Raw genomic sequence first — 26,663 nt, 5'->3', positions numbered from 1 at the left:
CGCATTAAGATACTGCATATGTGTTTTTCAAATGGATGTGTAAATTATACTATGTGTGAAACCCTCTGTTCTGCATCGTTATATCTTATGTGTTACTAATGTGAGCATATATGTATACACCTTAATGAATTCTTACTTATACTAACTTAAATGAACTTGTCATTTTATGGTAAGTAATGTATTGTTTTGTGTATGTAAAACATTGTGTATATTTCTTTCTTGATGTTTTACTTGTTCTCTTTCAAGAAAAATTAAGTATTCTCTCATAGGTGGATAACATTTAGAAACACCTTCCAAATCTGTGCTCTAGTTACAAATTTGATAGTAAGCATCTTCTAGGTGTAGCTACTTTGATGAGGCTACTTCTAGAAGTGAGACAGTTGACTCATCCTCAACTTATACAAGTATGTTTGCCTTCCAGAAAGGCAACTATCCAGTAAATCTAAAGTACATTAAATGGCTCAGTTATAAGTATTGAGGTGTAGAAATAGAACACAATCCTGTCCTATGTTCATAAGATAGGCATTTTCTCTCACAAAATTCTGCTGTGATTCAGAAGGAAATTTTACTACCTACATCAGAGGCAAAAAGGTGCCTTTAGGATACCTTCGGGGTGGAAACTTCTACAACCTGACCAATTAAGTCATGTTGCAGAGAGAGAAACTAAGTAAAAGCACTGAGTTGCTTTGCTTGATTTCCCATGTTTGCTTTCTCTTTGTCTTGTTACCTTGGTTCTGGATTTGCCTTTGTCTCTGAACTTCAGACTTTATGTATTGGTGCATCCTCTTATGATCATTCATTTTTGGACCAAGGCTGGAGTTACATTATTCTTACTGGTCCAGGCTTTATATCTGTCTCATTTCATTCCACTGTGTTATAGTTTAGAGCACATCATTTGACCTATAAATAATTCCTGACTATGGCTTTAAAAACTGAAAGTAGACAGTGGAGACATTGAACATCTTAACATCTTGACTTGCTTTCTCAGTGTAAAAGTGGTCAATGTTTAGCTTAGAATCTGCAGTTCTTTTTTCCTATGGGCTATGCTTTCTTTCTGTGGGAAAGCTCTGTGCCTACAATTTATTATTGAGGAGAAAGACTGTTGCTTTTATCAGCTCTTTCTTGGTTTACTTTTTTTCAAAAAGATATTTTTAAAATGTTTATTTATTTATTTTTAGAGAGAGACAGAAGAGCACAAGCAGGGAGAGGGGGCGAGAGAGAGGAGAGGGAGAATCCCAAGCAGACTCCTTGCTGTCTAGCACAGAGCCCAACACGGAGCTTGATCCCATGAACTGTGAGATTGTGACCTGAGCTGAAACCAAGAGTCAGAAGTTTAACCAACTAAGCCACCCAGGTGCCACCAAAAGATATTTTTTTAAGAAATGAATTTGTGTGTTCAGCTTTTAAATACCATCTTAGACGCTTCATCAAGGCTCCCTGCTCTCCCCAGCCTCCTGTGCTCACTGGCAGTCTTTGATGCAACCCTGGGAGGCAATGAACCTCATGTGTCCTTTGCTTTGTACTCTAGTTTTTTGGCTCCTGCTTTGATGCTGTTTGGTTACCTGGCTTACTTTGCTTCTGTCTTAAATCAGGTTGACACATAGGCAACCAGAAACATAACACTAAGTTATACTTGCTGTGGATTTGCTGAGTTTGGGAAACAATGCTGTGAAACAGATCCATGGACTTAATTAGTATTCTCTGAGTAAAAGAAAGTTCTCCAATCAAATAGTTTACACATCATGACTTCCTTGTGGGGACTATCAATAAATACTATAATACTAAATGCTCTGAAAAGTGTTGCATAGAAAAAACCTGTCATATGAATTGTATTTGTTTTCTAAATGCAGTTGTCCTTGCAACCTCTTTTCTGTAGAACACCTGCTCACATCTCAGGGGTCACCAGTTTTCGACACGAGACATTTTGGGAAATTATGTTCATTGAACGTGGACCATAAGTTAACAGCCTTTCTGATCCACATCTTCAACAATAAACTTTTAGGGATGCCTGGGTGGCTGAGTCGGTTAAGCGGCCAACTTCAGCTCAGGTCATGATCACATGGTTTGTGGGTTTGAGCCCCACATCAGGCTCTGTGCTGACAGCTCAGAACCTGGAGCCTACTTTGGATTCTGTGTCTCTCCCTCTCTCTGCCCCCTCCCTGCTTGTACTTGCTCTCTCTGTGCCTCTCTCTCAAAAAATAAATAAACATTAAAAAAATAAGCTTTTAAAAGGTTACTCCTGATTTAAACAACAGGTTACCTACACTTATATTATGTTAGAAAGGTCAAAGGATTGTCTAATTAAAACTAGGCATATAGGAGCGCGTGGGTGGCTCAGTCAGTTCAAGTGTCTGACCTCAGCTTAGGTCATGATCTCATGGTCCGTGAGTTCGAGCCCCGTGTCGGGCTCTGTGCTGTCAGCTTGGAGCCTGGAGCCTGCTTCAGATTCTGTGTCTCCCTCTCTCTCTGCCCCTTCCCTACTCAAGCTCTGTCTCTTCTGTCTCTCTTAAATAAACAAACATTGAAAAAAACTAAAAAAAAAAAAAACCAAACAGGCATGTAGTGAATACAACAATACTTGACTGGAGTTATAGGTGTGTTAGGATTCAAAGACACTTAGTATTATGAACTAGTTCAATTACTACTCTGCGTTCCCTTTGACTCACCTATTCTTTTTTTCTGGTTTGGGTTTCTATATAAAACTATTGCTAGGACATTCTGGAATATTTTTAAAAAGTATAAGATGTCCTGGCCCTAATATTTTGAGGTTGATACATAGGAAGGGAAAAGTTTGAATAAGTTAATTTTTCTCATTTTTGGTATAGACTGTTCATTCTAACAGCTTCAAGATACAGTAAGATAATTCTGTAGTGTGGATACTTTACTATATTATTAGATTTTTGAAGTGGGCAAAATAACGTTCATGTTAAACATGAACATGTTAACATGTTAACATAACATAACATAAACATGTTAAATCGTGATTTAGGAGGTCTTAAATATTTACTTTTTAGAAATGAGTTAAAATAAATATTTTTCTTTTCTTTTGCTCATCTTGAAATAAAACAATTTGCCATATATATATTTATAAGTGAATTATTTTGATTGTCACTTTAAACTAAACTCAATGCCAGTTAACTATTTTTTTTTCAACTGAGTTAAATGAAACCTCATGGTGATATCTTTCTCGACATTTTTTTTTTGCAGTGTTGGAAAAATTCCTACATATAAAGGAAAATAGATGACTTTAGGAATTATAGAATTTAATCAAATCAGTAAAATAATTATTTTATGAGTATTGGATAGATGGATGGAAATTGTATCCTGCAAATGAATTAAATAATTGATATTGTGATATAATGTCAGATTTAACAAGAGTTTCTATACGAAAAGTTCTATAAGGGTAGGTCTTTATTAATTTAATAATAATAAGGGAATTCTCTTTGTAACCTACCAGCATCTTCTGAAACCTTTCTTTCTTTTATTACCCCAGACATGTTTGCGGTTTAAAACAGGGAAACCAGTTACCCATGAAATCGTGCTGTTATTTTTTTTTCATTAGCCGTTTGGTCTGGCCATTTTTGGAGAAGTTGATTTCCTCCAACATATAGACTAACATTGCTGCTTGGAGTAGCAGAGTTTTACTCAATCAGTTACATTTCTTTGCCCTGCTCTGGTTGGCTGATCACTCTTATTACTTTAAAAGAACAGTAAATTTTGCCTCCAAGTCGAAGTACGTCAGGACGTAGGAAACTAAGGCAATAGAGCGATATTCCAGCTGTAATAACAAATGCAAGTGTTCTACCTTGGAGGAAAACGAATTGGCATGCAGCCCATGTTCACACTTGCATTCCTTTGAAGTGAATGAGGCCACTGGAGGACACAGACACGGTCTGTCTGCCTTTCCCTGTGTTGCTTTAAGCCAAATCCATAGGTGAGATGAATCAGCTGTTCTGGACAGCAGCTATACCCAAAGGTCTGCTTCAGTGAGCTGTTTTTAATGTGCTGCTTGGGAAGGATGGAAGAAAAATAGCACCTTGTTTCTTAGCAAGAACTTGAAATTCCGTTCACTTAACAAGCATCATTGATACATGCTACGTAACTGGTACTGTGACTCTTATGCTTTTACAGCTTGTTAGGGAGGAAGGTGGTGCAGGAATGGGGAGGAGGAACTTATGTTGCTGTAGTGTATTTTTGGATTTGAGATTACTGACCTTGCCAGCCTAGACAATTAAGGACAAAAACCTATTCTCACGTCTACCTTACTCTTTTCAGTCAGGTAAAAGTCATTTTCTCTCTCTTCTTCAAATAGCTCTTGTAGGGATTTGGCCTAGTTTCCTCAGCAGCAATTTTAGATTTAGAGTGACAAAAATTGATATGTGTGATTTGGCCATTTTTCCCGCGACTAATTTTTCTTGTTTTAGAACGCTATCGCACACTCAGAGAGAGTAATGGCTCTATTCATTTTTAACAAATGCTTGTTACGTCTGGATTTAGTCAGGTGAGGATCCGAATCATGAGAGCTCTAGAGTCCCCGTTGTCTAATATATCACAGAATCAGAAACAGGACCCGCAGCTGCTGCAGTGATGGACTATCGATATTTTAGCTTCTTCCTCTCTGCCACATTTTATATTCCTCCTGCCTGATGGATTAGCTTAGGTATTCTCTACTTCTGCCTCTGTCTTTGAGCCACTTGTACTCAGCTGTGAAAAGCATCATTTGATTTGCACTGAATTTATTTCAGCCAATTGTTTTGTTAGCTGTCCAAGTACCAATTTAACAAACTCTCTGACGTTTCCGGAATATTTTATTGTGACATGTTAAATTATAATGAACATATTCTCTGCCAGTTGGGCCTGGTGATGAACAAAGTAAATGTTCAGCCTTTCTTTGTTAATCAATAAACAAATGTAGGAGTTTCTCAACCCTAGTTAGCACCCCTGCTAGCATGTGTAGTTATCTTTGTGAGAACTGGAAAAAGGACAGACAGATTGCAAGAGGTATTCACCATGGACAGAGTAAGTAGAAAAGAAAAAGGTGCCCCTTCCTTCAGGGGACTTTGGTCACTTTGACCAGTTGAGTGGAAGCTGATGTTGGCCTCCATTCACTCTGAGCCCCGGCTGACATAACAATCACACAGCCCCAGCAGGCCTCACATATAACAGCATTCCATCTTGCTTCTGTCTCTTCCTACCTTCAAACCTTGTAGTTTTTCTTGTTTTGTTGTTTAATTTGATAGGAGTGAATCCATTTTGATGGTAGAGATATGTGAGAAGGAAGGTCTGAGAACTACTGTTTGCTTTCAGGTTGACCAAAGTGAAATAACCTTGGTGACATTTCAATACAGTTTCCCTTTCCAGCATGCATTGTTAAGTACATTGCAGGCTTTTTCACTGAAGAGAAAACTCATTTTCCAGATAGTAATCCAAAGAATCCATTGGAAAGGTCTGTTCATTTTAAAGCATTTATCATAACTTATTATCAAATGATTGCTTCTGTATATCCGTAGGCCATAAAAGCAGTCATCTGATAATAAAGTTAATATATATGAACTTTTCTGGTATGTGTTATTTCTTATTATACATGAATAGTACCGAAATTGGGTAATTGTTATGTTTACTGCTTTAAAGTATCAGCAGCTGCCAGTTTACCATGAAAAAAGTATTATATCCTTCTACCTCGCCCCACCCACCCATAAACTGGAAAGGAATGAATCATAAAACTTAGAGTTTTGTTTTGTTTTGTTTTTACTCTCTTCTTATTCCAGGTGACGTGTTCCATATCACTGCTCCCAATAAATTTACCTTTGAGGAGGCTGAAGAAGAGTGTGAAAACCAGGATGCCCGGCTGGCGACAGTGGGGGAACTCCAAGCGGCTTGGAGGAATGGCTTTGACCAGTGCGATTATGGGTGGCTGTCGGATGCCAGCGTTCGCCATCCTGTGACTGTGGCCAGGGCCCAGTGTGGAGGTGGTTTACTTGGGGTGAGAACCCTGTATCGTTTTGAGAACCAGACAGGCTTCCCTCCCCCTGATAGCAGATTTGATGCCTACTGCTTTAAACGTAAGTGTTTGCTACCTTTTTAAAAATTACAGATTTTTAAAACATACTTCGAAGACATGCATTGGTGTTCAACTGATGGGAATGGATCCCATGTCTTGCCGTGTGTGCACAGAATGGAAACAGTTCAATGACTTCTGAAGGCAAATAAATGGAACAGCAGCAATATGGTTAAAACAGGAGGAAGTTTGACAAATGCTATTTTTGAAGTGATAAGGAAATGTCGAGTTAAGGTCTTAACAGTGCTTCCATTGCACCTAGAACCACAGAACGCATTTCCGATTAGTTTTTTTTTTTTTTTTTTAACATCAATTGCAGTCCTTAAATGTAATTAGAATGTTGGTGCTATAATGTTGAGGCCAACTATAGCTGAGTTGAATTCTTGAATTCTGCTTCTTTTGTCTTTGGTATGTCTTTCTTTGAAATGGCGGAGAATTCAAATTTCAGTAATTGCAGGTGAGTACTTGGAACCGAGATGGATAATCATAATGCTCAATTAATTCCTAACAAGGAACCATGCTGTAAATAAAAATCTCCATTTATCTTATTTTATTTCAGGTCATGGAAATACGTGCCTTCTCATCATTAATTCTGTAGTACATATTGAAGTGCAGTATATGTTGTTTGCAAGGTGTAACATAGTCTACTTTCAGTTTGGTTTGCTACTTAAAACTGATCTTAAGTAACATTTATCCATACATGATTTACTTATTTAAAATTATCAGATGTCCTTAAGTTATTTTAGCAGTCGTAGCCACACAGTATGCTTGTAGAATTTGCTTGGTCAAACAAGCAAGTAATCTAGAGTCTCGCTGTGACTTTTACTGGTCTGTATTGTGATAGCAAAACAAAAATTTCCTAGAATTTGGGGGAGTATATTCAAAGTAGAGCCATGTCATATTGAAATATAGTGAAAGGTTTTTACTAAGTTTCCAATATATCTTGTTTTAGGTATGTGTAACTGAAATGAGTAGAAAATACACTAGCTTATTATGTAATTGGTTTCTAAAGTGAAACACACAGGCATTCTTTGTCAACCAAAAAGTCATGCTAGGATGTCTGAGTATTCCACAGAATAGACATTAGTGCAATGGAAAGGCACTGACATGTTGCTGCCTCCCTGCTAAGGGGCCTTTGCCCACATCTCCTCCCATTGACTCAACTCTCTGAGTGTGAAAGCCATGTTTTGTGTTTTGGCATGGTACAAGCTGGCTATAGAAAGCCATTGAAAATACTAACTTTTGTTCCTAGACTGAAACAATAGAAAAGGTCTTCCTTAGTTATTTTTGGGGGGGCGGGGGGAGGAATTAAAACAATAATAAGGAAAGCCTATCTCTAAAAGTAGAAAGATATACATTTTTTTTAAGCCACGATCTCCTAACAGTGACTTTCAAGTAGTTCAAGCTCTCAAATCAGTTTTACATTAAGTGACTATGATTAAGAACTAAAATCGGATTGCTGTTGGGATGTTTAATTAGGGAAGAAGTGGAATTATCCAACCTGACTATCTTGTTAGATTGCATTTTCTCTTGTTTTATATAAAACTGGCAAGAGAAAACTTTTAAACAACCTTTTTTTTTTTCACCCCTAGGGTAAAACTTAAACCAAAGGCTGTCTGTAGCCACAAAGAATTCATCCTGATGTGTTTTAAATTATTTATTTAAATGAGGAATTCACATGAATGTATGAAATAAGATATTTCTATTCAAATACAATAATTACCTACTAAAAATCTACATAAAATCTGAGAAAAGTTTGAAAATTCAGGTCTAGTTTCCTTTTTTTTCCCCTCTAATTCATTTGAATTCATATAACTTGGAAATATATAACTTCCAAATATCATGATTCAAATTTTGGAGTTTTTTTCCCAAACCAAAGGGTAATCTCATCTAATACAAATCTAATCTAAGGGTTAGAGTCTTGTTTATTTCTTTCCTAAAACCTACTATATTCAAAATTGATTGGGCATATACAAAATTTAGAAAGCTTAGTCATAACATAAAAATCTTTCTTAGTCTTTCTTAAACTACATGCAGTGCCAACTGCTTCCCCAAATTGCTAAATCTTTTTTCAAGGATTCTTTTAATTTATATATTTTAAACAATGTAAAAAATACTCTCAAAATGACTTGACTGCTGTTCACTTTTCCCACACAGTTGAGGTGTGACTAAGTTTTTAGGGTAAAGTTTATAAGAGTTGTGACCTTAGCAACAGTTCCAAAAGTGATTCCAGAGATGTATAGCTGTTTGGTCAAGCAGGGGAATTTAGATGTATAACCATATTTTTCTTGTTTGCTTTTTACCAAATGTAGATGGTGTTTTTAAGTCACTTCCTGGTGAATGAGCAATTCTAAAACCTCACTTATAATTCTATTTTCCTTTGAACATTTCTGAATAGAAATTTAACAATGGCTGATGACAAACATAATTAGAATCTGTTCATGTCAAGTTGATTTTAAAAAACCAGGAAATTAATACATTTGTGAAATAAAATTTTCCTGTGTTATTTCCCTGTGACAATTAAACTAAATTGTGCACTTTTGATTTTTTCCAAGGTTGGAGACTTAGGACTTTGAAAAATCACCCATACATCCCCAAATTTGAGTGAATCAAAGCCATTCAAGACTCATGATAATCTCTCCTGTAATATCATTAATGATCTCCAAGCCAGGGAGATACAGCACGTTTCCCAGAAAAACCATTCTAATATCCCATTACCATCATTCTCAGATAATTTTTCTAATTATTTAAATTCATTGCATTAGATGTTGAGCCCTTTTTTCCTTTTTAACTTGGAGACCAAAATCTAAATAACAGCCATATCTATTATTGAACACAATTGTTCATTTGTCCCTAGGCATCTTCCTCAACTGAAACAATGTCCTTGTTTTGAAATGTTAATTTCTAAGCCCCTGGATCATCTATGTGATCTTGCTTTGAACCTTCATTATTTTTTATATCCCTCTGATTAAGCTAGGGAGCTAGAAATTATGGTTTAGAGAAGGTGAAATAAATTCTCACCACTTCATATGCTACATTTTCACCTATTTGTTCACTTTTGAAAGTACCCTACCCTTCTAACCTTTGGGGTGCTTCTTATTCTCTTCATGCCCTCGATCATAATCTGATCATAGGCACCCAACTAATCTTTCCCTAAATGGTATTTTAAATATGTTTTCTGTTTATTGAACTTCAATCTGTTAGCATTCAATCACTCACTCATAAAACTTTTTAAAAATAGTTTGAATTCTAATACCACTCTTCCAACCTTTACGCTTTATTTAACAATGAACTCAGAATCAACTTATTGAATATCCACTCTATTTGTGAATTTTCATGTTTACAGTTATTCACGTATAAGACATTTTCATATAGAAGAACTAATTTGAAATTAATAATTTTCATATAATGTATGCATCCTGGGTGTGTGTTAAATCGACTATCGTGCTGCTAATAGGGACTTTATGTTTTATTGGGAAAATCTGCCTCGTGTCTTATAACAGAAGCACAAAGAAGATAGTCCATAGGACATAAAATATATAAGTACAGTGATCCACAACATCTGTATGGCAGACAGCTGCAAAGGTTGGAAGGGAGCTTTGTGGGAAAAGAAGTATGCTGATTTCTGTTGGCTTTCTCATTAATGAAGTTGAAAGGATACTGGTAGTTTTCCAGTTCAGAGATCTCTCCATGTGAATTCTTCTGGGAGGACACTTTTGGAATAATTTGGAGTTGCATTTTCACCTTTATGATAGTCATCATTAATATAGCAGCCTTTATTCTTAAGATACCTCTTTGTAGATATTTGTGGTTTTTGAAATTATTTCCTCTTCTTGAAATGGTTGAAGCAAATGGCACAGATAATCAGATATTCTGAGTTAGGATGGAAATCAGCTGTTAAACTGACGAAAAAGCCACCCAACCCCAAAGGAAGTCTGAGGTTTTCCATTCCAAATAGTAGAATTAATTAAATTATAAGCAGACTTTTAAACAGAGCTCTAAAATTATTGAAATCCCTTGTTTGTGAAAACAAAGTCACAGAAATCCTGGCTTTGTAAGGGAGATTCTCTGAGATGTAGTGCCGTTGCTTTCCCATGCTCCAGGGCTAGAGGAAGGCAACACCAAATGGTACAGTAATAATCGACAGTGATGTACAGTTTCATCTTTAAAATATGAGTCCTTCATTTTTAGAACACTATAGAAGCATTTTCATAGCATCATAGAAAGTTGCTAGCACGCAACTTGGTTTGAGACATAGGACAACCTGATCCACAGGACTTCTGTTTGACCCTAATGCCATATCATCGCCTTTTAAGTTAATTTCATCAGCCACGAAAATACTCGGAGAAAAGCAAAATCAGCTCCCTTGCTGTCATTAACAATAATGCGATTAATTTTTCTCTAATAAGCAGTGTCATAAGTGTTTATGTTATGTTTCCATGGGAACTTTTTCTGCATGTATATTTTACTGTTTCCCAAAAGAAAGCTGTTATAAGACAAACATGATATTTGGCAGTAAAATGAGGTAACAGTTATGGAATTTCAGAGGATAGAGAATTGAATTAGAAGAAAAAGAGTCAACCACACTTTGGCTCCTTTAGTTGTTCATGTCAGTCAAAACAGACCAAAGCCTCTTCCAGGAAATGAATATAGAAAAGGCTTTTCTTTACAGAGAGAGAGAGAGAGAGAGAGAGAGAGAGAGAGAGAGAGAGAGAGATTATTTGGTATGTTTTTGTTTAGTTTTGTTCCAACACAAAAGGGTAAATAGTGACAGACTTCGAGGAATATTTAAATGTTACCATACTGTAAATGACCAGCAAGTTTTCATTATAAAATTGGTGGATGTGAGCTTTAGAATGGTCTGCAGAATGACCACAGCTAATAACAGCTCATAGCAAACAAAAATAAAGAACATGTTATAACTCAAGTCTGATTTACAACAAAGTCACATCATTCTATCTTCAAATTTTCTAATAGACTTTAGTTTTTAGAGTACTTTTAGTTTTTAGTTTTTAGGTTCACAGTGAAAGTCAGTGGAAAGTGCAGAGGTTTCCTATTTACCTCCTGCCCCCTCTGGTGCGTAGCCTCCCCCATTGTCAGCATCCCACACCAGAGTGGTACATTTGTTACAATTGATGAATGCATGTGGACTTATCATAATCAAAGTTCATAGTTGACATAAAGGCTCATCTTTTATGTTGTACATTCTGTGGGCTTGGACAAATATGTGATGACATATATTTACAATTCTAGTATCATACACAGCAGTTTCAGTGTCCAAAGATCATTAAATTTTGACAGAGTAGATGGAGTTCAAAGATATCCACTTTGGTTTTCCCTTTGGAAAACTCCTGTTTGGGGATTATTGAGAGTGAAACACAAGGTATTACAAATACTACAGATATTACAACTCTTATCAGGGAGATAGGCAATATGCATACAACTATTTTAAATCATACAGGATGTGGCGAAATAGTGACTGCGTGTTTCCTTAGAACAGTTCCTTCTGAATTTAGTGGTGACTACTTTTTCATTTTTGAAAATCCGATTTTTTTTAAGAAACAAAAATCTTTGTGTACTAAGCCGCTGCATTTTCCCTATGTTGAAAAGGAATCTCGTCTATAACACCGTCACTTTTACACACATTTTACATTTCTTTAAACAGGACAGGCCATTCTTTGTAAACCTGGAGTTATTATAATGTAGCATTTTATGATGACATGTTACTTTTTATTGCCTGAGACCGTTCTTTCTGATGCTCGGAGTTGTTTCCAGTGATTTGTAATTACAAACCTAAAATATATCATGTGGGTACTTCACTTCCTGGTCTATGTTCGTATTTCATGCTAAAGTAAGCCTGGAACCAAGACCCTTAAGAGTTGCAAACATAGTGTGTGGAACATAGAACAAAACACAGAAGTATCAAAAATGCCAAGCAGCCTCTGCCAGAAACATCTTATTGTTTATTAGAAACAAGGCTGCACTGCAGAGTGGAAAGGAAGATGAAGACAAATGTCTCAACACCTGGAATCAAGTGAAGAGTGGCATTAAAATGTTTAATATCCTGTTTTTATGAAACCCCCCACATTATGGACAATGTAATAGTTTACATGTATCTTGGGTACATTTGATGTGGCTTTTTTGTTGTTTTGCAATCTGAGGCACTCCCTCTCCCCTGAGACACAGTGCAGCTTGAAAAGGAGGGAGAAAGATAGAGGCAGAGTACACAGGAACCCTTCAGAAGAGTAGTATTACCAAGTTTTCCTACTAGGCTTTGATTTGCTGCTGTAGTTTCTGATAAGTAACCTATCCACTGTTTCCAAACTCTACATTCATATTTTTTTGGACTTCTCTTTATCTTAAAATACATAATATTCATTTTCCCTAACCAAAAACAGTCATTCATACTTATGGGTAAAAGCAGTGATAACCCTTACGATATGAAACAAGTGATCAGTTTGTGACTATAAAATGTTCGATTGTCTGAGTTAATTTAATTATAGTTTCTAGATTCCCTTCATCACAAACGCTTTTGGGTCACCCCAAAGTACACAGCAGCACTTGACAAACACTGGACGTACAACTTTTTATTAGTGACTTGTCTAATCAACTCTTTGAAATTATTTTTCTAGCTAAACAGAATATATCAGAGGCTACAACCATCGAACTGAATATCCTTGCAGAAACTGCATCATCCAGTTTTTCTGAAGAACTACAAATGGTACCTGACAGAACAACACCAGTCATCCCTTTAATCACTGACTTACCTATAATTACAACAAAGTTCCCTCCTGTGGGAAATATAGTCAGTTTTGAACAGAAAACCACAGTTCAGTCTCAAGCTGTCACACACAGAGTAGCCACTGAATCATCCACACCTGCTGGGAGTACCAGAAAGCCTTGGGATTTGGACTACTACTCACCTTCTGCATCAGGACCACTTGGAGAGCCAGACATATCTGAAATTAGGGAAGAAGCACCCCAAAGTACAACCGTCATCCCCCGTCCTGCTCCTGATTCATGGGATGGTGTCAGGGAAGACATACAAACACGAGAATCAGTTACCCAAATTGAACAAATAGAAGTGGGTCCCTTGGTAACATCTATGGAAATCTCAAAGCACATTCCTTCCAAGGAATTGTCTGCAACTGAAACACCATTTGTATCTACAACAATGACGTTGGAATCCAAAACTGAAAAGAAAACAGTAGGCGCTATTTCTGAATCTGTGACCACAAGCCACTATGGATTCACTGTGGGAGAAGATGACAGGGAAGACAGAACATTTACAGCTAGATCTGGTCAGAGCACCTTGGTCTTTAGCCAAATACCTGAAGTTGTTACAGTGTCAAAGACATCAGAAGACACCACCTCCACTCAACTAGAGGACAGGGAGTCAGTCTCAGCCTCAACAATTATTTCACCTGTAACTCTGCCTGACAGTAATGAATCATCTACGGACAAATGGGAAGAGAAACAAACTAATGGAAGGATAACTGAAGATTTTTTTGGCCAGTATGTGTCTACTACACCTTTCCCATCACAGCATCATAAAGAAGTAGAATTGTTTCCTTATTCTGGTGATAAAAGATTAGTCGAGGGAATATCCACAGTTATTTACCCCTCTCCACAAACAGAAATGGCACAAGGAAGAGAAAGAACAGGAACACTAAGTCCAAAGTTGAAAACAGATACTTACACTGATGATGAGATACAGGAAAAGATTACAAAAGATCCATTTGTAGGAAAAATAGAGGAAGACGACTTCTCTGGAATGCAGTTCTCGACCACTTCCTCAGAGCAAGTTCATCTTACAGAGTATTCAGTGGAAATGACCAAACCTTTTTATTCTCCAGCACTGACAACAACAAAGCCCCCAGAAGCAAGAGATGTGGAGGAAGACTTTATGACAACACCAGTTGAATTAGAAACAGATGGCTATCAAGAAACTACAAAGTATGATGAGGGTATTACGACAACACATTTGAGCCACAGCACTTTAAATGTGGAGGTGGTCACTATATCAAAATGGGCATGGGATGAAGATAATACAACATCGAAGCCTTTAGAGTTCACAGAACATGCAGGCCCTCAAAGATTCCCCCCTGCCTTACTCACTACTACAGAAGTGAGTGGAAATGATAAAGAAATCCCAAGTTTCACTGAAGATGGAGGAGATGAATTTACTCTTTTTCCAGATAGTACTCAAAAGCCATTAGAGGAGTTAACTGAGGAAGATACAACAGGCCACGGAAAATTCACAGTTGGATTTCAGCCAACTATGTTAACTGGTATTGCAGAAAAGCCTACTTTGAGAGATTCTACAATCAAAGAAAGAGTTCCACTTGTCACAAGCACGGAAGGCCAAGTTGTTTATGCAACTACAGAAGGAAGTGCTTTGGATGAAGGAGAATATAGGGATGTCTCTAAGCCAGTATCTACTGTCCCCCAATTTGCCCAGACTTCAGAAGTAGAAGGATTGGCATTTGTTAATTATAGTAGCACCCAAGAATCTACTACTTATGTAGACACTTCCCATACCATTCCTCTTTCTGTAATTCCCAAGACAGAATGGGGAGTGTTGGTACCTTCTGTTCCCTCAGGAGGTGAAGTTCTGGGTGCACCCTCTCAAGACATACATGTCATTGATCAGACTCATCTTGAAGCAACTCCTTCTCCTGAGAGTCTAAGAACAACAACAAAAATCATGCAGGGAACAATTCAAGAAGAATTCCCTTGGGAAGAACAGACTTCAGAGAAACCAGTTCCTACTCTCAGTTCTGCAGTTGACACAGCCAAGGAGGCAGCAACACCTTTAGATGAACAAGAGAGTGATGGGTCAGCATACACAGTCTCTGAAGACAGATTGGTGACAGGTTCTGAGAGAGTCCCAGTTTTAGAAACAACTCCAGTTGGAAAAATTGAGCATAGTATGTCTTATCCACCTGGTGCTGTCACCGAGCACAAAGCAGAAACTGATGAAGCAGTAACACTAATGCCAAGCATAGGGTCAGAGGTGTCTTTAAGTCCAGAGCCTGAACGAAAGTATGAAACAGAAAGTACTAGTCCAGGGGGATTTGTATCACCTTTCGGCACCCATGTTACCCAGCTTATAGAGGAAACCACTACCGAGAAAAGAGAGAAAACATCTCTAGATTATATGGATTTAGGCTCAGGATTATTTGAAAAGCCCAAAGCCACAGAAATACCCAAATTTTCAACAATTAAAGCCACTGTTCCAAGTGATATCACTGCCACCTTCAGTTCAGTAGAAAGACTCCACACGACTTCATCCAAGCCATCTCCAGCACCCACTGAGAAACCGCCTCTCATTGACAGGGAGCCCGGAGAAGAAACAACCAGAGACATGGTAATCATTGGAGAATCAACATCTCGTGTTCCTCCCACTACACTCGAGGATGTTGTAGTGAAGGAAACAGAAACTGATATTGATAGAGAGTATTTCACAACTTCAAGTACTCCATCTGCTACACAGCCAACAAGACCACCCACTGTGGAAGGCAAAGAGGCCTTCAGACCTCAGGCGCTTTCCACTCCAGAACCCCCAGCAGGGACAAAATTCCACCCTGACATAAATGTTTATATTATTGAGGTCAGAGAAAACAAGACAGGTAAGTCTTTGCTTTCTAGACATACCAGTCAAGGCAATCTGCATTTTATCTTGAAAATTACTTTTGGAAAAAAAAAATCAACATACCAAATGCTGCCATTAGAAGATAACTGGAGTGTGAAAATTTCTGTATTTTAGCTGCATATATTTGTACAAGAATTGGAAGAATATGTTATTTGGAAGAATGTTAGATACGAGTGTGTTTTTTAAAGTTCTAAGAAGCCCTGCTTTGTCATCTAATATAACCAATCATCACTGTTACATCACTTCAGAACATGCAGAACAAAATGTTTTAATTTCAGTGTCTTTCCATGCATTACTACTCAAGTGTAGTACTAGACTGTGTTAACATTCCATCGGTCTTTAACTATTAACCTTCAGCACTTACATTGTGGACAGCTAAAACTGTATTGGCACATGTCTAAGGCTGATAGAAAGATGTCTACAGGTTTGCTTTGCGTTTTCTCTCCCAGGATTTTGTAGGTTTGTTGTACAGCTTGTGGGGTGGGTAACAGGTCTGTAGTTTAAATGTTATTTTATGAAAGTTCAACAAACTGTTAAGCTGTTGTCTCTTGGGTATTTTAATAAGGCTCTGAATATTTACAACAAATACAATCTAGCTCAGTTCTAGGAAATGCTATAATTCATTGTGTCACATATAATTTCAGATATGGATATGTCAGCATTACTTCTGCTCCTTAAAAAACAGGCTGTAATGTTACTTATTTTATGATATCATTGTTTTATCTCTAGGAATTTTTATGATGCCTTCTATTCTGCTCAAATATTTTATTTATCTCTCCAGCAAAATTCCTAAAAACAGTTTCTTTACATCGAATAATACTTGCCATTTTCATTATCAAATGCAACTTATTCCTTCCTAAAGGTCAGACCACACCATCTTTTGAATTTGGTAAGCTGAGCTGAGAACACATAGTGCATACAGTTTAATAGATCAATTCAGGTTTGTATCTTTTTAATTTAGAAGTTAAGATCACTGATTTTAGTTAAATTGCTATATACTAGTTTAAATATGTGATTTGAAAGAATAGTGATTTTTCCTTTACTGGGGTCTGAGAGGTTGGGCTAGAAGAATTTTTTTTTTAGCAGGTTCTCTCTCTTGCTGGTAAGACATTCCCCTCAGGGTGTCATTTTCTTAAAAGTGATGCTATCCTCATTAGAGGATACCTATTGGAGTGTACCTTTGGAAACAAACAGGTCGCTCTATTCGTCAGGTCAGCTGGCTTCCATTGCTGTAGGTGGCAACTTCACAGTCATAGTATCTAGAACTTTCTCAGTGTAAAGCCTCTTGCAGAGCAGTAAGTAGAAAGGAATACATTCCCAGAGTATTGAAGGTAATGTCCACTGTCTAGTACAGTTGAAAGAGGCCAGGATTGGACATTATTGTTCTGCTAATGATAGTTTCTTGGAAACTATCTCATGTTTCCTGTTTCTTACATTCCCTTTCCACCTTTTGAAACTAGGATTAGAAAGACTGACTATGCAGAAGTTTTTCTCAATTTAGATTACTCTCATGTTAACGTAGATTCTACGCTGAATCAAATAATATAGGAAACAGTAAAACCATTCTGCACTTAAAAACTTTTCTAAATGGGAAACTGTGTGATAAGTTTAGGGTGATCTAGTTAAAAAATAGAAAGTGTGAAACTTTATCTTCCTGGAAAAATTGGCAGTCATAAAAAAGAAATCTAAGTTTATAAATGGTGACTCAAAATGGTGGTTCTGAGTAACTAACCCAGAAACCGTTTTATACAAAGGTGCATGTTTATATTTGAGGTGTGAACTTAATTCAGCTGGTCTGGGAGACATGCCAAGGTGTGTCCTCTGCCTTCTTCCACTTTGAAAACATGGGGCCATGATTCTCTCTCATACTAGTTTTCCTTCAGCATTGATAACAATAGGTCAGAAAAGTCTGCAAAGGGAATGGTCGGGATTCTCCATCAGGTAGTTATCTCGTTCCCTCCCCGCGTCTCTCTGTCTCCCTTTTTCTCTATCTTACATCTACCTATCATTTTTGTACACTTGAAAGAGGCCATTCTCCTTTGGACTAAAAGCATTGTTTATTGTCTTGATAAGACAACAAGGTTTACTCAGCTCCAACTGCTGACTTTTACTAATTTTGCTTCTTTTACACAAGAAAGTTAATTTTTTAAGCATCTTGAACTTTGGCAACGGAAAACCTTAAAGCAGATGTTAAATTAATGAGTTCTAAGACAGGTGTACGTTAATAAGGAAAAATACACATGTGCCTGGAAACCAACTTTTTATGTATCACGGCACATTTTCCCAGATTGGAAAATCCTTGGTTCATGTATGAACTTGTATAAATCTATTCACAAACATAGAACCCCACTCTACATGTACTATATGCCCAAGTAAGCAAAAATGCCACCCGTGCTACACTAAACCAAGGCATTCATAATTTTTTGCTGTGCTCAGCAAGTCATGTAAATCTCGATTTTTTTTTTACTACTATGAAACAAAACATGCTACTCAAGACACGTTTATGTTATATTTGCTGAAATGGATCTTAATAGCAGCTTAAGGTGCTGTTGCTGGAGGGCAACTGTAGTTAGCAGTTAAAAAAATCTGAAGGAACTTTTCAGCTCATAAAAGTTTTATGAGCTGAAAAATGCTATGGGGTGTGTTTAACAGTGGTTCGGGGGATACTGAAAACATGACTCCTGTCTACTTCAGGAGTAATTTGCACACCTGCATTTTGAAAAATTATTGAAAGCTTTTCTTTGTGAACATGTATGAAGTCTACAGGATTTAATGGTGTAGAAAGTTTTTTCAATTCTGGGCTTTTTTTTTTCTTTTTTTTAAAGAATGCTCCCCTGTATCATCTGAAGTGTCACACGTTGGGGTGACAGAACTGTGAATGTTTTGAAAAACTGGTATACTGTTATCTTTAAACCAAAGGATAATTTGTAAATGTGCAGATATTAAATTTGAATGTTATTATGCAAATGCTCATAGTTATAACCTTAAAATAGATGGCTTATTAGTTTGTTTTTTTAAAATGTGTTTGTATATACAACATCCTATTTGTCAGGCCAGCTTGATACTATTTGTTTTGTCAGGTGGTCTTTTTTGATAGTTTTATAATTTACATCTAAGTATAAGGCAGGTGTAAGGCCAATATTAAACTAAAATGACATAAGTATTAAGGTATTGATAAAATTATTAATGTAATGGTATTAAAAATTAGTGAGATTTTGAGAAAGATAATTTTGGCCTCTAAATTAGAATTCATTTTGCTCGGTTTCCTTATTGGTAATTATGGTACCTTATTGCTTATATCATTCAGAAATAACTCTCATATTACCAATTCCTCCTGCATTTGTATCTGTACTTTGGAGCAGTGTACATAATGCTAATATCACGGAGGACAGGATGAAGGATAAGGGATGTTGGCTCTGGGAACAGGAGATAGATGTCTGGGCGAATGGCAATATTTGTATCATTGGGTGCGCAGTCATCATTTTTTGAAAGGCAACGTTTATACATGATAGCTTCATATAATTTTTTTTTTTGAGAGAGAGAGAGAGACAGAGTGAGAGGAGGGAGAGGCAAAGGAGGAGGGAGACTGAATTCTAGGCAGCTCCAGACTGTGAGCTGTTAGCACAGAGCCTGACGTGGAACTCGAACCCACGAACCACGAGATCACCACTTGAGCCAAAGTCATATGCTTAACCGACGGAGCCACCCAGATGCCCCAGCTTCATATAATTTTTAAAAATCATGTATTTTTCATTTTTATAACATTTATAATGTAGAAAAATTACTTTAAGATTTTTTATTATATCAGATTCCTTTCTCCAAACAAAATCTTATTAGGGACACTATATTTTGAGCACATGAAAGAGTGGCTCTTCTGGTTAATATTTTAAAGGCAGCTCTGTTCCCCACTATACCCCAACACTGCACCGTTCACGTTCATATTTGAGAGGAGATCAGGAATCAGATCTTATTTTGTGGCAGTTTCTAAAATAACATGTACCTCATGGGGCACCTGGGTGGCTTAGTCGGTTAAGTGTCTGAGTGCAGCTCAGGTCATGAGCTCGCGGTCCGTGAGTTCAATCCCTGCGTTGGGCTCTGTGCTGACAGCTCAGAGCCTGGAGCCAGCTTCAGATTCTGTGTTTCCTTCTCTCTTTGCCCCTCCCCCACTCGCACTCTGTCTTTCTCTCTCTCTCAAAAATAAATAAAACATTAAAAAAAAAATTTTAAGTAAAATAACATGTACCTCAAAACACAGCTAGAAAAAGAATAATAACTTCTAGCGAATTCAAAAGAAAGCAGCAATAATAATTCATTTCTGAATGAATTAATTTAACTTGAGAACATTTTTTAAATTGGTCTGATTATCAATACTTTTATCTCAGTATCATAATATACATCTTGATGTTTACCTTTAAATAACTTTGTGTGTTGCTGAATAAAGCAAATGAAGCAAGTCTAGTTTCAATCTTACCAATGCCTGTGCGTAATCAAAGTAATGTATAGTTACATTGCAGAACATCACGTGTATGTGCAGAGCTAAGTCATCATCGGGCTCACACTTGGAGCTCGATACTTTCGGGGCATGGTCTACATATATTTTCATGTTTGAACTTCGGAGATAATTTGTGAGACAACTAGGGAAAGTGCTGCAAATAGGGAACGGAGGCTCATGGTTTGTGTTTAGTTTGCTGCTAATATTGGGGGCTGCGGATGCTATTCAAGTACCTGCCATGGCAAGAGAACAGCATCCTGAAATTTGTGGCGCTGGTTCTGGGCTGCTTCTTCCCTTCAGAATTTCGGAACACATCCCTGAAATTGGATGGGGCCAGCGCTTGCACACATGAGTGGTTCCCTTTGCTGGTCTCCAGCTATGGCTCCCTGCCAGAGAAGCACTTTCTCTTTTTTCTGGAGGGAATTAGGATGGCTTTCCCCATCTCTCCTTGGCTGCCTGAAATCTAGAAAAGGATCAAGTTCCTCTTCTAATAGTCAAATAATGAAAAGGGAAGAGACTCTTCCCTTTGTTTCTATACTACGAAGAAAAGAATTGACCTTAGTGTTACTAAATTTATTAGTGAGTTTAACACTACATTACAGACCAGCGGTTACCTTTTTAGAAAGTCCTTCTAAGTGAAATATTTTTTATGTGTAACATATACATGCACACACTGCTCACATGTAGACATGCAGACACAAACACATAGTAGACTGTCAAGTTCTTTAAATGCTCTATGAATGTTTTATTAACCCACCCACCTCAAGATACAATTCAAAAAACTGAAATTGTTTCTTCACAAGTTAAAGTTTAATAATAAAAGACATGTTCCATAGATAACTAAGAAGAACTTTATTATCTTCCTAACATGATCTGATGCCTATTCTTTCTGAAAATAGCATTTGCCGTTACAACTTAGTGTTATCACAACTACTACTGAGGTGGGGCTTTATTTAAAGACAAATACCACTTATCTGTCACTGGCAATGAACTCGAGAGAAAGACACACACTGTCTTCCAGCATAGCATAGTCAAGCAAGGTTTATCTTGGTAAAGGGAAAGCTACAACACGCCTAGTCCTTTGACAGATATTACAAGAGGCACAGAATAAACATAAACCATAAACCCTGCTTCCAAGGACTTTAAAGGCATAGAGCATTTCTGGGGAGCCAATATTAACACAATCAAACATAACTGCAGTACGGAAACATATAGTTACACACAAGGTGATGTGGTACCAGCTATAAATGGCAGCTGGGGTCAGTGAATGAAGGAATCACTGGAGGCATAGAGGTCAGAGAATATTCTGTGAGAAGGATAAGGCTTCAGCTGGGTCCTTGTTGGAGAGGAAGATCAAAAACATATTACTGGAAACCAGTTATTAACCTTTTGCTGCCTAACAGAGGCTCATCAGTGGGGACTAAGGAGCCACAAATATAATCAGACATTTTTCTAAATAGCACCAGTATGACAGAGGGTCACAGCCTGCTTTGGAAGATGAATGCCTTCTTAGTATTCACCTAGAAACCTGCACAGTGTGTGGAAACCAGAGATATTCAGCCAACTTCTTCAGGAGGCGTTGTTCTCATACTACTTTCTTATCCTTCAGTGATTCATGCTTTTTTGACAAATGTAGCATCTTCTGTAGATTAAATATGTTTAACTTTCCAAAATGTATTACCATGTCATGGTTCAAAGTGACACACCTTTAAAGTTAAATGGCATAAAGCTACTTTACGAAGGGTGGGCTACATACTCTAAAAGGTGAGTTAAAGGTTTATAACATCTAATTCAAGTGATTTTTGACCACTAGTATTACAGAAACAAGTGCTAGAGATTGGAGAGTCTGGAGTCAGTCCTTCTTTTATTTATCCATGGTGTGGACCCAGAAATTTCTTAATTTCTTTGTCAGAACTTTTTGCCAGCAAAATAGATGTAATGGTTATTATGTATAGAAGGAGTAGTAGTACCTAAACTTTGACCCATACTCTTTTTTCCAAGCCACAGAGATTATGAAACAAGGAAAATGATCACCTACCTATACACACACACACACACACACACACACACACATGCATACATATATACACACCTGTACATATACCAATATATATTTTTTTCTTTTACTCAAGTCGGGTAATTACCATGTACAAGATACTACACTAGAACTGGATTTTTGGAGCACACTCTGTGACGTTCTAAATGAACATGGGTAGATAGTCTGTTGCGTTCATAGGATAGACGGAAAAAACAGTTGACAGTGTAAAGAGCCTTGGAAACAGTCCTGAGTTCTTTGTCAGCATTGTTATTTCACTCTGTTTGGCCTTAAAAATTGCTTTATCTCCAGAAGCCTCAGTTGTTATAATGTTAAAAAATATACAACAATACTACAAACTCACTAGGTTGCTTCAAGGATAAAGGGATCTCTTCAAGGGTTTGCCCATCACTGTGGTAGAGATATAATAGAGTTAATATTTCATGACAACAAAGCACCAAGCATAGTGCCTGACACATGGGAACTACTTAGTACAAATTAATCCCATCTCTGCTTTAGTAATTATTTTATTCTGGACTTGTAAAGGTAGGAACACTTAGATGGTTTTGTACTGTAAATAGGTAAAAAATGGAATTATCTTAAAATTCAGGATTTATACCGCAGGGAGCCAATTGTAATTACACTATAGTATCTGTGTGACTGTAAGAGCTTTTTAAAATTTTAATCCTCTATGAATTGTGTTTGTCTAGGGTGATGCCATTTTGGGTGCAAATCAGAAGCAGCTGCAACCCTTATTTAAAATTTAAATATAGTATTGATTCGACAGTACCTATATGTAGAATCTTTAGCTTTCTGCTCTTTTTCGTGTGTGAAAAAACTTGGGCTTATGTTTTTGATAACTACCAATCCATTTTTTTTTCCCAAAGAAAAAGATCTTTTTACAAATTCTTTATAAAATTGTCCAGGTACTGGGCCTAGTCTCTTCTTGCATATTCATGGAATGCATGGACATTCCCTGCTGTCTTTTTGTTGTTGTCAAGGAAACCCCCAGTTCTCTACACAGGGATTACATTCTTCTTTCTTAATAGCTCTTAGATCATTCATTTGTGCAATGAATAAAAAATGTATTCATGGGCCCAGACAGTGTTCAGAACGTTTTTGAGGGGAGGGATGTAGCCAAGGGGAGAGACGTGCATCGTGAGAGGAGCAAGAGGGATAAAGGAAAAGGGGAAAAAATGCTCCCTGAGGTTTCATTTTAATGAGGTAAAGCTGAAAATGTTATGTTTTTAATAAGGCTTGCCTATTTTTTGTCAGTTTACAAAGTGTATAACATTACACGGCAGTGAAGTCAGTTTGTCAGGTCCAAGAAGAAGGGTTGGTTATTCAGTGGCTTCATTGGAAGAATGATTCCAAGAATGGGGCCCTGGCTGGGGAGCAAGGATGGGGATGTGTTTGGTAAAAAACTGTTGTATATATATATATATATTTTTTTTTCATTTGTATTTAAGGACTTTGAATTTTTAACATAACTGAGGTGACAGAAAATGTGAAATGGTCTTTCATCCCAGGATATCATGTAGATAACTGAGTACTTTATTGTATTAAAAAGTGGTGTTCCTTAGATATGCCAATGTTTAGACTTTTTGAGTATGAATCAGGAGTAACACACCTATCTATGGCAAGAAGGCTGTAATTGTTCTTCAAAAGAATGATTTGATTCTTGGGAGGAAAATAAATTATGGCGAACCTTCTAAATAATTGCTTGAATAAATGCGATAGGTATAAAGTATTTCTCCGTAAATAATTGAAAGTCTAAATAGGAAAGAAAGAACCTCTGGAGTGAGAGGAAAAGTTTATTTATATCTCAGCATCTGTGTCTATGAAAATTTGACCTATCATGTCTATTATACCTAGACTTGCTTGCCTAGATGTATCATTAGTACATGCTGTCTTGACTGGCTTCTACTGGCTTCATCTGTTGGCTTTGTACCATAGTCTTCTTAGTTTCTCATGGAGTGATTTAGTTGCTTTGGCCAAATTCTACATATAGTAAATTTCTGAAGATTTTGTTTTTTTCTAAGTTGCGGGAGGAAAAAGGAAATATATTATTATCGTATATTTCTGTAGAGTATAACGGAATATAGTATAGCCATCATGTTTCACTATGGTGCAGTCTTACCTTGCTCTGCTCTGTAGGGAAGCCATTTACTATCTGCAGATGAAACATTCTCTTCTCATCTCTTCACACTCAATTCCAGGAAATAATTGGAGATGTTGAAATAAAGCCATTCAATCAAGCTATTATGTGGCTGGAGAAAAGAAGATAACACAATCTATAGCTTAATAGAGAAGGCAACTTGAAATAATTAGGAAGCAAAAATGTATAATAAAGGCTATTTGCTTGCTGTAGTAAAAAAAAATAGAAGTAATATGAAATAAGTTAATATAAGAAGCATCTTTAGGTTTGGCCTCACAGTAAACTCTGGGCACTCATTGCCTCAGTGAGCCACCACCCTGCTTACCCAGGAGGGCCCGGAGCTACACCAACCAGGCACTAGCCAGCTAACCAACCATGACACCATTCTGAGCAGGGGATTTTGAGAAACACCAGGAAATGGTCCAGTGCATAAATATTTCCCACACTGCTTCTCAACACTGGCTGTATGTTAGAATAACCAGGGAGCCTGTAAATAAAAATACCTACTACCTCATCCCTCATCAAACAACTTAAATCTGGTTTTGTAGTCAAGGGGCTCAGGCATTTGTATTTTTTGTTTGTTTTTTTTTCTTAAGTTTGCTTCATTTATTTATTTCTCGTTACTAGATATCTGTATTTTTAAATGCATCTCATGTGATTTTGATGCACAGTGAGAGTTGAACGTTACTGGTAAAGTGAAGGCTTTCTGAGTTGCACACAGCTGGCTAAAATAGACATTCCTGGGGAAGGGGATGCTTTAAGCCTCTGTACTTTCCCCATTTTGAGGAGATAAAGAATATGTCTAATACAATCTCCCCTGAATGAAATGGTGGTCTTTGATCATATTTTTGGTGGTCTTTGATCATATTTTGTCACAAGTGTTAAATGGACCTTGGCATCTGTAAGTGAGGAAGAAAGTAGAAATTAGGGGCACCTGGGTGGCTCAGTCGGTTAAGTATCCGACGTTAGCTCAGGTCATGATCTCGCAGTTTGTGAGTTCAAGCCCCGCGTCGGGCTCTGTGCTGATAGCCCAGAGCCTGGAGCTTGCTTCACATTCTGTGTCTTCCCCTCTCTCTCTCTGCCCCTCCCATGCTCATGCTCTGTCTCTCAATAATAAATAAATGTTGAAAACACTTTAATAAAAATTTAAAAAAAGGAAAGTAGAATTAAATATCATTAAAACATATTTTTTAAAGTTTCATGAAACATTGTAATTAAATCACAAGTAATGGTGAGGGGTGGAAAGTATATCTTGAATTACCCAGATTTTATACCTCACTTTTCTGTATCCATGTTACCTTGTCTATATCAACATGGCTTAAGGATTCTTTTGACTTATCCTACCAAAGTGAGTTTGTTCATTATACATTTACATTGAGAAAAACAGTGATTACCACCCTGATAGAAGCCTTATATGGAATGCTGGGTTTGAAAAGGTGAATGATGAAAAAAAATGGAAGCTCTGTCTGCATTTTCAGATTATCTAGATTTTTATATCCAGTGTAGTCTTTAGTGTTTGCATTATCTGTATGTTTCTTTAGTTGTATCTCAAAATTTGAGCTGCTACTATAATCAGAGGACAATATCTCTTTAGCCCCAAACTCACATCTTTCAAAGGAAGTATCAAATTCTACTAGAATGTAAACTTTTTCACTCTTGATGATAAAAAGCTTAGCAGATGTTCTTCTAACTAAATTCTCAAAGAGGGGCTGAGTTGCAAGAGTGTGAACACCATTCATGTTTAAAGTATAAGTATCCCAACACTTCAACTGTGGAATATAGAATTTAGTAAGGGAGCGGAGACAAAAACATAAAAACAGCTGAGGAATTTAGACATAAGAAATAGTATGACCTAAGTCCCAAGGCATACAAATCAAAGATACAACCAGTTCGGGGTGAGGAGTTTTAGAGAAGACACTGGAGAACTGAGGGCTTTAGCTGGATCATTCATAAATGCATGGGTGAAGTTCAAAGGAGGATTTACAAAGCATTCCAAGTTGGGGGTGAGAGGACTCCGCTTGAATAGAAGTCTGAGCCGGGAATGAGGAGGATAACGAGAGAGGGACATGGAGTTGCTGGTCTCCAAGGCAGAGAGGCAGAGAAGCAGAGAATTCTAACAAAACTGAAGGGGAGGGTAAATATGGGGACAGTCAATTGGGCCGTTCAAACACCCTGTTGAAGAGGTCAGGTGGAAGAGGTGAGCGGAAACTGCTATTGACCTTTGAAGAAAAGAGTAACATAATTAAAAATAAAATGGTGTCTGTT

At 37.2% G+C, this 26,663-nt stretch overlaps 1 protein-coding gene across 5 annotated transcripts in view; it reads left to right on the top strand.

Annotated features, from left to right (window-relative positions):
- The window catches only part of VCAN (versican), a 120,212-nt gene that overhangs the window by 33,251 nt on the left and 60,298 nt on the right, over window positions 1-26,663 (top strand). For 3 of the 5 annotated variants that reach the window (XM_058727877.1, XM_058727896.1, XM_058727867.1), the window contains exons 6-7: window positions 5,769-6,062; window positions 12,691-15,690. In XM_058727877.1, coding sequence (XP_058583860.1) covers window positions 5,769-6,062; window positions 12,691-15,690 — 3,294 coding nt within the window. The remainder of the gene's footprint in view (window positions 1-5,768; window positions 6,063-12,690; window positions 15,691-26,663) is intronic. The other 2 variants (XM_058727887.1, XM_058727906.1) reach the window with 1 other exon arrangement.

This window comes from Neofelis nebulosa, chromosome 1, assembly GCF_028018385.1.
Source record: "Neofelis nebulosa isolate mNeoNeb1 chromosome 1, mNeoNeb1.pri, whole genome shotgun sequence".
Lineage (NCBI taxonomy): Eukaryota > Metazoa > Chordata > Mammalia > Carnivora > Felidae > Neofelis > Neofelis nebulosa.
The sequence above is the reverse complement of the archived record's forward strand: the minus strand, read 5'-3'. Positions and strand labels throughout refer to the sequence as shown.